The sequence below is a fragment of the Zootoca vivipara genome, chromosome 5, assembly GCF_963506605.1.
Source record: "Zootoca vivipara chromosome 5, rZooViv1.1, whole genome shotgun sequence".
NCBI lineage: Eukaryota > Metazoa > Chordata > Lepidosauria > Squamata > Lacertidae > Zootoca > Zootoca vivipara.
This window is the reverse complement of record NC_083280.1, coordinates 69,659,000-69,675,206: the sequence shown is the minus strand read 5'-3', so window position 1 is coordinate 69,675,206 and position 16,207 is coordinate 69,659,000. Positions and strand designations below refer to the sequence as shown.

The window sequence follows — 16,207 nt, the reverse complement described above, 5'->3', positions numbered from 1 at the left end:
AGAACTTTGCTTCAGGATGAGAACAGAAATCGTGCGGTGGCAGCGCGGCGGCAGCAGGAGGCCCCATTAGCTAAAGTGGTGCTTCAGGTTAAGAACAGTTTCAAGTTAAGAACAGACCTCCAGAAAGAATTAAGTTCTTAACCCGAGGTACCACTGTATAGTTAAAGCTATGGTTTTCCCAGTAAGGATGTATGGAAGTGAGAGCTGGACCATAAAAAAGGCTGATTGCCGAATAATTGATGCTTTTGAATTGTGGTGCTGGAAGAGACTATTGAGAGTCCCATGGACTGCTAGAAGATCAAACCTATCCATTCTTAAGGAAATCAGCCCTGAGTGCTCCCTGGAAGGACAGATCGTGAAGCTGAGGCTCCAATACTTTGGCCACCTCATGAGAAGAGAAGACTCCCTGGAAAAAAACCCTGATGTTGGGAAATATGGAGGGCACAAGGAGAAGGGGACTACAAAGGACGAGATGGTTGGACAGTGTTCTCGAAGCTACGGACATGAGTTTGACCAAACTGTGAGAGGCAGTGGAAGACAGGAGTGCCTGGCGTGCTCTGGTCCATGGGGTCGCAAAGAGTTGGACATGACTAAACATAACAACAGCCTGAAACAAAGTACCTGGAGGCCAATGGAAGATGTTAATGCACAAGCACTATTTTAAAATCAGATAGTTTCCTCCATAATTTAAAAGCTCTCCATAGTAGAACTCTGCATAAGCTGGGGATTTGAAATGATGATCTGTAAAGCTAATGCTGTCTTCGTGTGTGTTTTTCTTCTTTCTCAGAATTTCCTCCACTTCTTTTGTTACCCTTTCCATGTTTCTAAACTAAACAAGCAGTGTTCCTTCCCAAATGATGTTTCCCCAACAGATCCGAGAGCTGGATTTAGTTTGCCAACTTTCAAGATTTACCTTTTGCTATCAGGATCTTACAACCACCCAGATGGCTGACTCATTTAGCCATTCTCATGACCATTTTATTAGAAAACCATGTTTTTAAATTTTATTTTATTTTATAAGCAATGCTCTTTTTTCTCTCTTTCTCATTATAAAACCATGCTGTTAAGTAATGTACCGTATGTTCTTCCCTATTTTCATTCCCTACCCCCATGGCTTCAGACTCTCTGGAATTTTCTGATTCTGTCTAGCCCTGGCATTTCAGGTGCGACACAGCCATTTTTGCTGAATGGTTTTCTGGTGGTGAGATAGCAGTGGTGGCACAAAGTCTGTGGTCTTCCCACGCCTAGTAAAGCCCCCAATGCCTCCTTCTGCTGAGAAGGTTGCTGGCGTTCCCACTCCGGGTTTGTCATTTGACTTTAGCTAAGTTTACTTCTCAATGAAATTTAATGGTGATTCTGTATTGCCTTTTCAACAAACGCGAGCCGTGTGGGAAGCTGCTCCAAGGTACATCAGATATTGGAGAAGAGAGAAAAAACTAGACTCGATTTGCGATGGTGATAAGGTCCCGTATATATATGTGGATTCTATTTGTTGTGGATAAATGTCAACCTTAATCACCATTTCCAAACAATTCCAGTGTAATAGGATCTGATGACATGCTGTGTGAGATGGATGCTCCTAGTCGCTGCTTTTGCGAGACACTTGTTGCGTGTTGTTGCTTGCTGTGCTACATGCTCTGCTTGAGAGAGCACATCATTTATATGGATACCATTCACTCCTGCTTAAGTTAATTACCAAGACCATGCTGGACAAAGAATGGATGTGTCAATCCATGGCTGCTCTTGTTATTTATGCCTGGGTGCTTTCCCATCAGTGGGTTTTAATGCACATTAATGCAGGGCTGGGTTGGACGATAAGTGAAAATGTGTTTTTATGAAAGAAAGGGTTGCTGGCGTTCCCACTCCGGGTTTGTCATTTGACTTTATGAAAGAAAGGTAGAGGTGCATCTTGTCGCTAGAGTGGATTGTATCCTGAAAACTATGGGAGTCTGATGGCAATCAATACAACTCCTTGGAGTTTCTCACAATGAAATAGATGTCTTGGGGCTGCTTCGCTTCAGACCCTTTTCCTACACAGGAATGCATGGAGGTGATTGGTGTATGCTATCATTTGTGAAACTATTCTGTCTTGTACTCTGCAGCTTTTAAATTGGTGCATGCAGCAAAATATACTTTGCACAATTGCTGAATAGCCCACAGCACAGTCCCCACTCTAATGCCCTGTATCCTGGCTCTGTGTGAAACATCCTTAAAAGCAATACCTTTGAATGCAGTGCACAAGAGGGAAATATTGGTGTCTCCAATACAAGCGATGAAAGAAACAGAAGCAGCTGTGAATCCCAAAGGATTTTGGTGGCACTCCTTGAGAGATTGATCAAATCATTTGTCAAATCATCACCTCTGAATACCACTTGTTGGGAATTTTAGGTGGCAAGAGCTGTGGTGCTGAAGTTCTGCTTGCGAGCACCCCATAGCCATTGGGTTGGCCGCTGTGAGAAAAGGATGCTGGACGAAATGGTCCTTTGGCCTGATCCAGCAAGATCTTCTTCCGTGCTTATCTGTTCTGGGATCTTTTTCCTCTGAAGAAGAGAAGATTTGAAGCACGCCACATAAAATGCAGACAGTAACTGCATCTCCCAATTCTCAAAAGCAACGAACGGTGAGCTCAACCTGTGTCTCGATTATGCTACTTCCAATTAAAGATGGGGAGTTCACATGAAGATAAATTCCCCAATTAAAAACAAAAGAACATCCTTACACAATGGAAATATAGCATGTTGGGGAGAAGGCTAGCTTAGAACCCATCTCCTTTATATCTTATTATTTATGTGCACATTGTTGGTGGGGTAGCGGTGGAAAGAGGGGTCACCCCATCATGTGAGTGAGTCCCCTTTTAGTAGCCTGAAGTTTAGCAGTCTACTAGGCACAACGTTATCTCCCTAGACGCTTCGTGAGCACTAGGGCTATCAACGGCCTTCTTGAGGTTGCTTTTTTTGTTTGTTTGTTTGGTGTATTCCATCTGTTAACATTTCCCAGTAGATTCTTTTCAATCCATCAAGGTTAACAATGCATACAGTCCTCTGAGTTCGTACAAGACCCTTTCCACTCCGGATTCTCCCACCACAAGCACATGCAAGGGAATTATTTGGCTTGTGCTGTGAGGCAATGGAGAGAGATCTAGAATTTTGCTCCAAGTGGCAGCTCAGCTGAAGTGGGTACCATTTAATTTTCTGTTGAATTGCTGTGTAGGAGTAGTTCTATTTCTGTAAGCCTCTCGGAGCACTTGGCTTGGGCAGAAGAGGCAGGAGATGAATGGTGATATATTTATAAAGAAATACATTTAAAAGCACAGACACGTGCTGGAACGTGATGTATTCATAATCTCTCTGCTGATTAAGGACAATGGATTAAAAAAAATCTATTATTTATACAGAAGGAAAAACCAGAACCTAGATATGTTGTGTGCTGGGCTTTTATTTTAACATCTCTGATATAACTCTCTATCAGCCTTCCTCAACCTGGATCCCTCCAGATGTCTTGCATTGAAACTTGCATCTTCCCTGACCATTGAGGACACCAGATTGGGGAAGGGTGCTGTAGATGTTCCTTACAAATCAGATTGCCCTGGGAGGAGGAGCGTCATTTGATTCTAGAACCACTTTGTAACATCAAATTCTATATCCAGGATCATGCTGATGCAATTCTACTGCAAGCATTCCTCATCATGAGAGACAAGATGGTGTTATAATCTCTGGTGTAGTTAAATTTTCATGCTAGTCTGTGTCAGAACATGAAAGGTACCCACATAGATTATGGAACACAGTTTCAGCAAATAGCATTCTTCTTCATCCAGATCAACAAAGACTTAATCTTTGATCCACTTCCTTGTCACAGTAAAACTGTTCCAGAATGGGGAGATGAATTCATTAGCAAATTGGCAGATTTGCAGATGATATCTCATTTAGCCTTTATCTTTGGCAACAAATACCGGTATATACGCCTTGACATCAAAGGCATCCAGTCTGTGCAAAACTTCCTTACATAAAAGAAAATTGCAAAGGAATGGGGAAGCTAATCCTCTGTCAAACTGTGCAGAACTTCTTTAATATCTTATCTTTTCAAAGCCCAAGAGTGTACTTCTGCTTGTGAATTTTGATCATCTCAGAGACTCCAGGCTTTTTACTGTCTGCTTTTTGTTCTAGCCCAATGCCTTGAAAGCAGAATTGAATGCAAGAGTGTGTAGTGAATTGGCAAACAGCAAAAAGTCTAGCCTATACAAACTACTGCTCACTGGAAGGACAGATTGTGAAGCTAAGGCTCCAATACTTTGGCCACCTCATGAGAAGAGAAGACTCCCTGGAAAAGACCCTGATGTTGGGAAAGATGGAGGGCACAAGGAGAAGGGGACGACAGAGGACGAGATGGTTGGACAGTGTTCTCGAAGCTACCAACATGAGTTTGACCAAACTACGGGAGGCAGTGGAAGACAGGAGTGCCTGGCGTGCTCTGGTCCATGGGAAATGAACGAATTCCTATACCCCACAAATAACCCAGAGATGCATTTTAAATAAAAGGACACATTCTACTAATGTGAAAACACCAGGCAGGCCCCACAGATAACCCAGAGATGCAATTTAAATAAAAGGACTCATTCTACTCATGTAAAAACACGCTGATTCCCGGACCGTCCGCGGGCCGGATTTAGAAGGCGATTGGGCCCGGTCCAGCCCCCGGGTCTTAGTTTTCCTACCCATGATCTGGTTGCTCTTGTAAAAAGCACCATTCACCTTGATGTATGATTTGTGGGGTTTTTTTCTTTTTCCATTGCTTATACTAATTCGTTGTACAGTATTAGCAATCTTACTTTTTGTGATGTAACGAAACCTTTCCAAGCATCCACCAGACGGCAAAGGCTTATTCCCTGACTGCCTCTCCTTGTCAGTTATTGAGTGTCATGCACATTACAGCAGCTGGAGAGCTCTCAAAAGCAGACACCTCGCCTTGCGCTCCCAGCAAGAAGAGGCCCATCATTCCTGCGGGGATCCATCCGAACCACAGGCAACATGGGGGGCTGGTAGTGTTTTCCTTGCTGGAGAGACAAGCAAATTGCTGCTCCGGCTCCTTCCTTTGTTGTTTGGCAGCGGCTTCCTCTTTCCACTTGCTGCTCACATGGCAGAAAATAGGCTGGGAAATGAATTGCAATTAGGTGTTCACAGCATCTCAAAAAGGCTATTGTGGAACTAGAAAAGGCCAATCAAAATGATCAAAAGCTGCAGCAGCTCTGCAATGAAGAAAGGTTACAACATTCGGGTTAAAAAAAAAAAGTTAAGGGGGGTTGGGGATATGATCGAAGTCCATAAAAATTTCCATGGTGATGGGGTCATCCAATGAACTGGAGTAGTTAGCAATCCAGGATAGACAGAATTGTTTCAAACAGCATGTAGCTGAAAAGTGGAATCTGCTGCCCTACATTGTGGTCACGGCAGCCAACTTAGCATGAAAGGCGATTGGAGAGATTCCTAGAGACTAAGACCGTCCCTACATAACCCAGGCATAGGCAAACTCATCCCTCCAGAGATGTTTTGGGACTACAATTCCTATCATCCCTGACCCCTGATCCTGTTAGCTAGGGATCATGGGAGTTGTAGTCCCAAAACATCTGCAGGGCTGAGTTTGCCTATGCCTGACACAACCTCTAGGGCAGAGTTTCTCAGATTTGGGTCCCCAGCTGTTGTTGGGCTACAACTCCTACCATCCCTGACCACTGGTCCTGCTAGCTAGGGATGATGGGAGTTGTAGTGCAACAACAGCTGGGGACCCAAGTTTGCAACCAACTGCTCTAGGGTCAAGAGGCAATACTCCGTTGGATACCATTTGCTGGAAGGTTGTTGTCCTCGTGTCCTCCTTTTGGGCTTCTCCTTAGGCACCTGATTGGGAATTAGGATGCTAGACTAGATAGGCCTTTGATCTGATTCAGCGGAGCTGTTATGCTCTTGTTTGACTTTAAAGAAGTTGTAATGAAAGTAGGCACATTGAAGGATTTCTCAGTTAGGAGAAGTAGCACCTGTCTTTGGGACAGGAGGTTCGCCCTGTTAAGAATTCCATTCTTCAGACAAGGAGCTTTGCAGAGGCTGATAGGGCTTTATTCAGCTTCAGCCTTCTCTGGAGCAAGTTGCTAACAAGGAATTGTGATTGCCTGCTCAATTTGTTGGGTTCAGTTTTTTATTTTCATTTTATTTATTTATTTTGTTTGTTTTCAGTTCTTACTGCTACATAAACTGCTTTGATGCTAAGAAAAGCATGATGAAAATACCTTTTAAATATATGGCACAATGTCACACAGCAAGGAACACTTGCTTTGTTTCTGTTTTTGAGTGTAATGTTTGCCTCTTGCCCTAAAATGGGACAATGTGGATTTCTTCGTATTATTAAAATGCTAAGAACAGCTTAAGTAGGTTCTCCATGATATGTTGCCTCAAAATCTACCACTTTCTAACTGTAAGGTAGAAAGGGTCCCCCTCTCTGCTTTCTTCCTCTTTCTTTTTAGTTAATTGTTTGCAGAAAGTAAGTTTCAGCAGGTCCACACAGTGGGCAGGCATGGTTCTGCCTGATGAACTGTCTTCAAAGTCATGCTTAATAATGAATGCTTTTTGCATTGTATCAGAAGCACCATATCTCTTCAAATTGGCCTGTAGAGATTTCTGTAGACTTCTCATTAGAGAGAATATTGAATGAAGGCTCAAGTTATCTATCTAAAAAGTCAAGGTTTTGCTCTAGAAATTAGGAGTCTTGGAAATAGACCAAAATCCTGAAACTTTCCGTCTAAACGCCTACATATTGGACCCAAGTGAACCTTAGATTAATTAAAACCCAAATTTTAGAGTGTCTCTTTCTTCTATGCCACCCCCCCCCCACAATAACCATAAAGTGAAGGGGGAAACTGAGTTCCATATGGAGAAATAAATCCTGATATCTGACAACATAAACCAGACATACACTGAGATGATTAATCTCTCTTGCTCCTGAAATCTGTTCTGAGAGGGGTGGTTATTAGCATGCTTTATAGTCTCAGCCCATTGTTTATGCAGTGCTTTGTTCAGGTGTTAAACCAGTCTGCCAGTCTGCCTTTTGAAGACCTCATGAAGACTCAGTTTGCACAAAATAAAGCTGCCAGATTTTGACTGGACCAGCTCATTAGGCCAGGTGTCACTTTCGACAACCGAAGTGTATGTTTTTAGGATTCACCATATCCATCTGAATAAAATCAGTCTAAATAAATTACAAGCCTGTTATATATATTGTTGTAACCTGTCCTGGGACCTTATGGTGAAAGGCAGGCAAGAAATCCAATTAGTGATGATGACAACGACAACGACAATGATGAAATAGTTTTGCTGGATACCTATTTGCTTATGAGCTCATTTCAAAATTCTGGCACTTACATATTTGTTTTAAAGCCTTTAATGGATTGGGAATCTCATGAACTGCCTTTTTGCATGCCGTTGTGCTTGAGCTCTAAGATAATTCCTGAGCCCCCCCCCCAGCCCCATCTAAGGTGAGGCTCAAAGGGATTGTTTGTTTGTTTGTTTGTTTGTTTGTTTGTTTGTAGCATTGTGGAATACCCTCTGTGAGAAGACTCTTCCGATACCATCTTGTTGACTTTTTAGGTACCAGGGTAAAACCTTTTCTTTATCCTTTCAGTCATTTTAAGTATCAGTGTTTTGCCTTTCTTCTTCTGCTTGCTATTAATGTTCTGCATTTTAATCCCCTAGCTATAGTTTTAATTTTTATAAATCATCCTATGATTTATTCTGATGAATGGAAGTATATTAAAAATATATATCTTAAATCAGAGACAGGGAACCTGTGGCCCTCAAGATGTTGCTGGGCAGCAACTCTCAGCATCCTTCACTGTTGGCCATGCTTGCAAGGGCTGATGGGAGTTGGAGTCCAAAAACATCTGGAATGCCAGAGCTGCCCCATCTGTGTCAGTCTGCAAAAAGAGACATCTAGAATTCTGCAGAACAGCTGCATCCTCCCACTTCCACACCACCGCACAAGAAACCCAGCTTCAACCTTTCCTCGAGAGTTTTAGCTAGACAGAAATGTCTTCTCCACTGGCTCAGTCTCACAGATGAGTGAGAAGTAAGTTTTCCACAAGTGAGTTAGATCACAGAAGCTGGCTTCTGCTGTCAGGCCTGTTTGGTTAGCAAGAGGCCAGCAAGCATTGACAACTTCTCTCCTTCAGTCTCTGTGTTGTTTTTTATTACTTGTCTTTAACGGCAGGGCCACTCACTGCCTGAAATAAAGGACGGTTTGGCGGAATGTCTTTCTGAATTGGTCAGGTTTTCATGATTTCTCACCCTGTCCAATTGCAGAACTTAACCTGGAAGGGAATTGTATCCACCGCTTGCCAGAAGAGGTCCGAACCCTGCTGCACCTGAGAGTCATCAACCTGTCCAGGAACAAATTTAGTCGCTTTCCAGAACAGCTGACCTCTTTGCCAGCTCTTGAAACAATCAACCTAGAAGAGAATGAGATCACAGGTAAGAGACTGCCCTGTTTCTGGGCATCCAAGGACTTCTCTGTTGCAACTGTGGAGTAGAGAAGATCTTGCGTTAAAACTTACTCGGATGTTCAATGCAACCTTGTGTTTAAGCACAAGCCTGGTAGCCAGCCGTGAAGAAGAATTGCCTGCAAGCAATAGTACTACTGTTGCTATTATTGGTCTCAATATCTTCCAAACTCTGCCATGAGCAACTTTTCATAATTAAGCAATTGTGTGATTTTCATAGGACGTCTCATCACTTAAGACAATGCTTTGCATTGAACTTCGCCTGCAATTGAAGGCTCTGTCCTTTGGCACTTTTGCTAAGCAATAATATTCTCATCACTGTTTTTTTTCTAACCTGAAAGCATTAGAGCTACACTTTTTAAAAAGAAGCTATGCTATTTGCATTCATGAATACTGTATAAGTATTTCTCCTTTTACTTTTCTGTGCTGTTTCAGCTCCTCCCCCTTTGGAAAATGATTCAAAATCATTTTTTAAAATGATGATTCCTTTGAAGAGCAAACTCAGTCTAAGACGTTGGACCCCCCTCAGGTCACATGCTTCCCTTTGGAATTGAATAATGAGCGGAATATGCTGCTCCTTTTTATTTTTCTGGAAGTGAGTCATCTTTTAGAAGACTTTGCCAGCCAGGTGTAAAAACTGTTCGTTGCACCTGTACGTTTTCTATTGTAGGACTAATAGGAGCTTCAGGATAGGTATAATGGGTGCATTTATGTAAGAGAAATGAACAGCTGCTCAGTTAAATTTGGAGGCCCTTAGACCTCCTACAGGTTGTTTGGTTAGATCCTGATGAGATTTAGTAGAATACTAGAACTGGCAAGTCTAATTTGAGGCAATAATAATAATAATAATAATAATAATAATAATAATAATAATAATATATTAAAAAAACAGGAAACATGTGATGTGATTGTTGCTTGCTGCCATATCAACTTTTCATGCTTTCTGCACATAATCATTGGATGCATTGTAGGCTGGGGGAGGTGGTTTTAGTTGTGTTCGTCATGTTAATTACTTATTAGCTTATGTCTATGTATAAGGCTCTTATAAGTTTATAAGCACTCCAGGAGCTTCTGTTGCAAGCCACCATTCAGCCGTGCCCTGCACGGATGTTTATCCCCAGTACCAAATTCAAGTATCTTGGATTTGGGTCCAGGGTGGGGAACCTGTCCCATGCATCCTTTTAAAAAAATTCTGTCCATTCCAGGTAAAGCTTCCAACAGCAACCTGACTACAAAGACAAGTAGTGCAATACAAACACTTAGAAATATGCACAGACTGCCCCCCTCCAATGTCCTCCAAGGTCACGGGAGCAGATAAGATGAGGAGCCATGCAGGTGCATCGGATCTGCTGCTGTAGTGCCCATCTTTGCTGCCTGTAGAGGCTACATGGTAGGAGGAGGAAGTGCCTAGGAACCTCTGCTGACTGACAGGCAGGAAGGGGTGAAAGCTCCAATTTTTTCATTTTTGCCAGCCTATCTGTCGACATATACCATCTATGATGCATCTTCATGAAGTTTTCTTTTAATTGATAAGAAGCCATAAAATTTACATTTTTTTTGTCCAAAATTTAGCCCAGTCTTTATATTCAATTTCGTAACCTAAATCTTGTCCCCACCTTAACATATTCTTACTTTTGATTTCTTGATCTATTTGTATGTTATTTAATAATTTATACATTTTTGTAAGTATTTTTTGTTTACTCTGTAAGACTTCTTTATCTAACTTTGATATTTTATTTTCAAACCCTCTACTTTTTGTATCTTTTTCAAAAGTCACTTTCAATTGAAAACATTCCAGTCAATTTATTCCCATTTTTTTATTCTTCATAATCTTTTAATTTTGGTTTTTCATTCATTTCTTTCACTAACTCTTTGTAGGTAGGCCACAATTTTCTTACGTTATTCCTGAGTGTAGAGGTTGCCTCTACCAGGGAGGTCCACCTAGGAGTTTTTTCTATGATTTTCTCCTTTGTTCTCTCCCAAACTTCAAATATAGCCTTTCTCACTAAGTGATTCGGGAATCTTTTGTGTACCTGTATTTTCCCATACATTAGATAGCTATGCCATCCATAAATTCTATCCCAACCTTCTAATTCCAAGATCTCCATATTTTTAAGTAACATCCACTCTTTCAACCAGCTCCAACATGCAGCTTCATAGTATCTTCTTAAATCCGGAACTGCGAAGCCTCCTATTTCTTTTGACCCCATCATGATTTCAGATTTAATTCTAGCTTTTTTCCCTTGGCAAATAAAGTTGGCAAGGTCTTTTTTTGGCAGTCTTTCAGATATTTAGTCCCTATTATTCTAGGTGCAGTCTGGAAGAGGAACAGAATTTTGGGGGGTATCATCATTTTAATCATTGATACTTTCCCCCATAATGATAATTTTAATTCATTCCATTTTCCTAAGCTTTCTTTAATTTCTTTCCATTTTTTAAATATAATTGTCTTTGAATAAATTCGTATTTTTATTTGAGCTTCTTCATTACTAAAGCAACCACTCTCATTCTAGCTTCAAGATCCAGGGCAAGGGAAACATTAGATATTTGCGAGTGGAGTGTTCCCCCCCCCCCCAAGTACTTGCAAACATCCTCGAGCATTTGTGAGTACTGGAAATAAATGCTTGCATGGTTCTTGAACCAAACACAGGGATGTCATTTGCATTCCTAGCTATGATGTAGGATAGCTCTCTGTGCCGTGCTATCACTACAGAGATAGACTTCGAGTGATATATAAAGCCCCTGGATATTGGAATAGCTGCTTAGATAAACTGGAGATTTCAGATGAAGAACTTTATTGCACGTAAATTTTGTGTCAGTGGTGATCTACTCCTTGGGGACGCGCAGGGAAGCATGACTTCCCCGTTCTCAGTTTGCCGAATGCTTTTATTTTATAAGTATAAATTAATGAACTAATTAAATCTGAGTTGTTGGTTTTTTAAAAAAGGGGGGAAATCATCTTTATTGAGCTCAACTGTTTGGCTGCTTGCCAAATGCTTAGTTTTTTCTGTGTTTTTCACTTTCTCTTTTTAGTTACTAAACACAGACACATCTTTAATATCGCAAAACGAAATCAGCTGGCATCTCAAAATGCCAGAGAGAAGTGACAGGCAATTAATTCATAGATTAAAGGGAACAGGGACTTGTCAGTGTGAAGTTGAAAATAAATTGGTCTCAGATGTAGCATAGGGAGCCTCACGGATGATCAATACCAAATGTTTTATCTCCCGTTTTACTGAGATATATATATATATATATATATATATATATATATATATATATATATATATATATAGGCAAAGCTGTCTGTCAGGCCCGTATTGATAAAAATGGTCAGGAGGCAGTAAGAAACAATAAAGTGTGTGTGTGTGTAGTACACACACAATCATTTTCAAGTCGTTTTTCGGTTGTGCAACATGGCAATTTTAAGCATGAGGTATGAATTGGTGTGCCCTAGTTCAACTCCCAGTTCATTCATGAATTCACTGGGCAGCCTTTAGGCAAACCACTATTTTCTCGACTTCCCGCATGGCATGTTTGTGGATTAACACTGGCCTAACTCAAGCTTGTCATACAGGCATCTGGTGACTTTTAAAGTTATGTCCTTATACACGAGGAATGGGCAACTGGACCCAAGTCCCACAAGGCCCTGCCCTTCAGCTGGCAACCTGTATGATGCCAGGTGTGGGACAGGTGGGTGTGGCTTGGCCAAAGCCCACTTAGATGCCCAGGTTAGAGGTTCCCAACCCCATCATATAATGTAGTCTCTAGTTGGCCCTTGTAGCTGCATGAAGTTGGGTGGGGTCCTGTTCCTGTTCCTGTTCCCTTCCTGTTGGAGAAAGTCAGTACTGTAGAGTTATTGTCTAGCTTCCTGACTGGCATGTCCTCTAAGCTCCCAGAGCAGCCGCAGCCTAGTCCTAGGGAAGGTTAGGAAAGCTGCAAGGCGGGGCTTAGCAATCTCTGCAATTGAAGGAGGCAAGAGTTGGGCAATCCTGTCCTGTCCAATACCACTCCACAGCGAGACTTGGGTGCGTCAGCAAGGTAAGCTGCCCTTTCTGGGGAGCGGAGGGAGGGCAGGCTTGCTCTTTGCATGCAGGATAAAACTCGCGGCCCCATCTGGCAGGGTGGCTGCCACTTGGTCACTCCTGGCAAAGTCCATCTCTCTTTGCTTGGCTGCTACAGCTGCCATGAAGTAAACTCAGTGGCTTCTGTGCCCAGGCTACGTAGCTGGCTGGAGTTCTCAAATTAGGAAGTGGCAAACTCCACACTTTCCCCACTCCAAAGAAGAAGAAGAGGACGGAGCATTTGGGGCACACAGCGGAGGAGGTGGAGGTGGCAGTGCGCTGTGGCAGGCGCACAGTGGAGGAGGAGGAGGCTGATAAGGAGGCAGCAAGTGGCGTACTTCTTCGAGGCCGGATCTGCTGCCTCTCCCAGCTTTCCGGAACCTACTGTCCTGAGGCCACTGCCTCACCTCGCTTCATGGTCGAGCCAGCCCTGAACCAAGGGTGTCCATTCTGTGGTCCATGGCTCTACCTTTCCCCTTTGACCTCTTTTTATTGGTCCATCTCAGCAGGCAATCCTGACATGGGAAGCTGGTTTGACCTGTATATGAACAGGCCAAAATGCAGCATCTAGCAGCCCATCGTTAATACTCCAAGCATTGATTCAATTCTAAGACTTAATAAAATCCAGGAATTGTGGGTGTCTGGCAGCCACAAACCCTGGCTCCCACAAACTCATAAAAACAGTGATAAAAAGCCCCACTTGACCGTGTTCATGGTCACATTTCCCCAGTGAACGGCTCACATTTGGAAGACAGCAGTTATAATGTGGACCCGGTTGCTTTCCTGAAGAACAAGGACAGCCACGTCTCATTGTGATGAGAATATTGTTGACTACATTATCTGGCAGTGACTAATTGATGACCTTTTCCCTCCCACCACTTCAGTTTAATAATTAAACTGCAGATAACCTGCTGGGCTGACAGTGGCCTTCAAACCTTATTGAAAAGTTTTTATTTTTAAAGAGACGTTTTTAAGGTTCCTGCCAACCTAGCAGGCTATCTGCTGTTGAATCATTAATATGGCTTATTAATCTAAGCTTCCTAGAACCCAGTTTAAATTTAGTTCAGTCCTGGGGTGAGAGGTCTGGGATTAATATTTGGAACCCCAAAGGTTGAAACTTTACCCAATTCAGCAGGAACTACTTGTTGTGGGACTTTTACACAGGAATGCAAACAAGGACCCTCTAGAGCTCTGGAAATGCTCAAGATAGCAATACCCTCGATTAAATGCTGTTGTTGCTGGTGTTTGTTACATCGGTATGCACAACACTTTCCAGAGTACATGAATATAGAACCCTCCATATACAGTCTCAAGTTCAACACAGGGAAGGCAACAGATGGAAGAGAGGATTTGGGTTTTTGCTTGTTGTTGTTTAGTCGTTTAGTCGTGTCCAACTCTTCATGACCGCATGGACCATAGCACGCCAGGCACTCCTGTCTTCCACTGCCTCCCGCAGTTTGGTCAAACTCATGTTCGTAGCTTCGAGAACACTGTCCAACCGTCTCCTCCACTGTCGTCCCCTTCTCCTAGTGCCCTCCATCTTTCCCAACATCAGGGTCTTTTCCAGGGAGTCTTCTCTTCTCATGAGGTGGCCAAAGTACAGTGGTACCTCGGTTTATGAACACAATTGGTTCCGGAAGTCTGTTCATAAACTGAAGCGTTCATAAACTGAAGCGAACTTTCCCATTGAAAGTAATGGAAAGTGGATTAATCCGTCCTAGACGGTCCGCGGAGTAACCGTTCATAAACTGAAGCGAACTTTCCCATTAAAAGTAATGGAAAGTGAATTAATCCGTTCCAGATGGGTCCGCGGCGTTCATAAACCGAAAATTCATAAACCGAGGTGTTCATAAACCGAGGTTCCACTGTATTGGAGCCTCAGCTTCACGATCTGTCCTTCCAGTGAGCACTCAGGGCTGATTTGCTTATTTCACATGATTAAACAAGCATGCTTCACTAGACCATTTATTTTTTTGAGGAAAAGCTCCCATCCACTGAAAACTGGTGCAGGTCCTTGCCTCAGACCAGGGTTGTTCTGGATTGGGGGCCCCACAACTGCGTCCTCTCCAAAATAAAAATAGGCTAAGCAAATTTGTTTATACACGTAACTGAATGCACATGTATTTTGGCCCTCAATGGCACTTGCACTTACAGTATTTGGGTTTGCTCAGAGAGGCAGGCATAGCCAATGTAATACCCACCTCAGGTTGCTGGACTACAGCTCCCATAATCCCTGACCATTGGCCAGGTTGCCTGGGGCTGATGGGAATTGCAGTCCAAGAACATCTGAAAGGCTCCACATTGACCACCCAAGGGATGTAGTTTTGGCAGGGGGGCATTCCAAAAGCTTCACAGAAAAGGTGACTTTGGAAGAACTGCGAGAGGCAGCATCACACAGGTGTTCTGAGAGGCAGCTGCAGACTTAAAAGGCAGCAAGAGCAAGGGGCAAAGTCGTGTGAAGGAGCAGTCTGCTAAGGTGGGTGAGCAATTGTCACAGGCAGGGAATATATCAAGATAGGAGCAGAAGGAAAACGGAAGACACTTGGATGGTACCGGTAAGTACAAGGAGTTCGTTCTAGATATGTGGCAGATGAAAAGCCAGTGTTAGGGATTTCAGGAGAGGCAGCGATGGGAGGGTTGAATGACATTGGCAGTATTGTTGTGGACAAGGACCAAAGTGAGACTACAGAAGACCAAACACTACAGGATTGCTGGAGTCAAAGCAAGCAGTGATCAAAGCACGAACCAGTGATTGTGCCAAGGACGAGGCTTGTATTTTTGCAGCGTTGCAATGGGAGAATTGGCACGACAGTGAAGGGCTACGAGAAGCACCTACAAATATCCTTCTTGCGTATGGCAAACATTCTTAGAAGTATGATGAATACCCAATTTGCTGCTTCAAAGAGAGAGGATTTGACATGGTAGTCCTTTTTTTTTTAGTTCATTGTACAGTATACAGTAATTTTCCACTGGGCCTCTAGTGCTCTTAGGGACAAAATACTGGATGTGATTGAAGAAGACAAATCAAAGTACAGTATCATTTTTGGACAGCAATTTTTCTGTCGGTATAACTGCTTTCAGAATGTGTCCATTGTTATTTTAGGCTACTTCCTGCTTTTATGTAGGTTGATATCTCAGAGGTAGTCATTTAGACAGACTTTACTATATATTTGATTTCATAACTGAGTATCTCAGTCTGATACCTGAATAATAAGCTACATTTAAAAAGGTGTGAGGATATGATTAATGTCTCCCCTCCCCTTCCTTTTTGCATGAATCATTTCATATAGATGTACTAGGAGGGAGGGTGTATTGAAAAGCTTTAAGACACCTTCCTGCACCAGATAGAAATATTGTTGCAGATAGAACAATAGGCCTAGAAAGGGTTCCTGGATTTGTGTGATTATAGTGTTCTATTCCAGGCCCACATCACAGTTATTTTCTGTATTATCTGCAAAACAGCGGAGCAAAAAACAACATGGGAGGCAGCAGCTACGAGTTACTGTTCTCTGAAGCTACAGCAGGCACTGTGATTCTCGTGGTTTGACTTCACCCCCAGAAGCGTAGTCCATTGTCTCTCGAGACAGACGGATGCCAAAACCAAAAA

The 16,207-nt window shown here is 42.6% G+C and overlaps 1 protein-coding gene across 2 annotated transcripts in view; it reads left to right on the top strand.

The window, feature by feature from the left end:
* The window catches only part of LRRC20 (leucine rich repeat containing 20), a 69,639-nt gene that overhangs the window by 24,161 nt on the left and 29,271 nt on the right, over positions 1–16,207 (top strand). For both annotated transcript variants that reach the window (XM_035138430.2, XM_035138431.2), the window contains exon 4: positions 8,340–8,507. In XM_035138430.2, the coding sequence (XP_034994321.1) occupies positions 8,340–8,507 (168 nt within the window). The remainder of the gene's footprint in view (positions 1–8,339; positions 8,508–16,207) is intronic.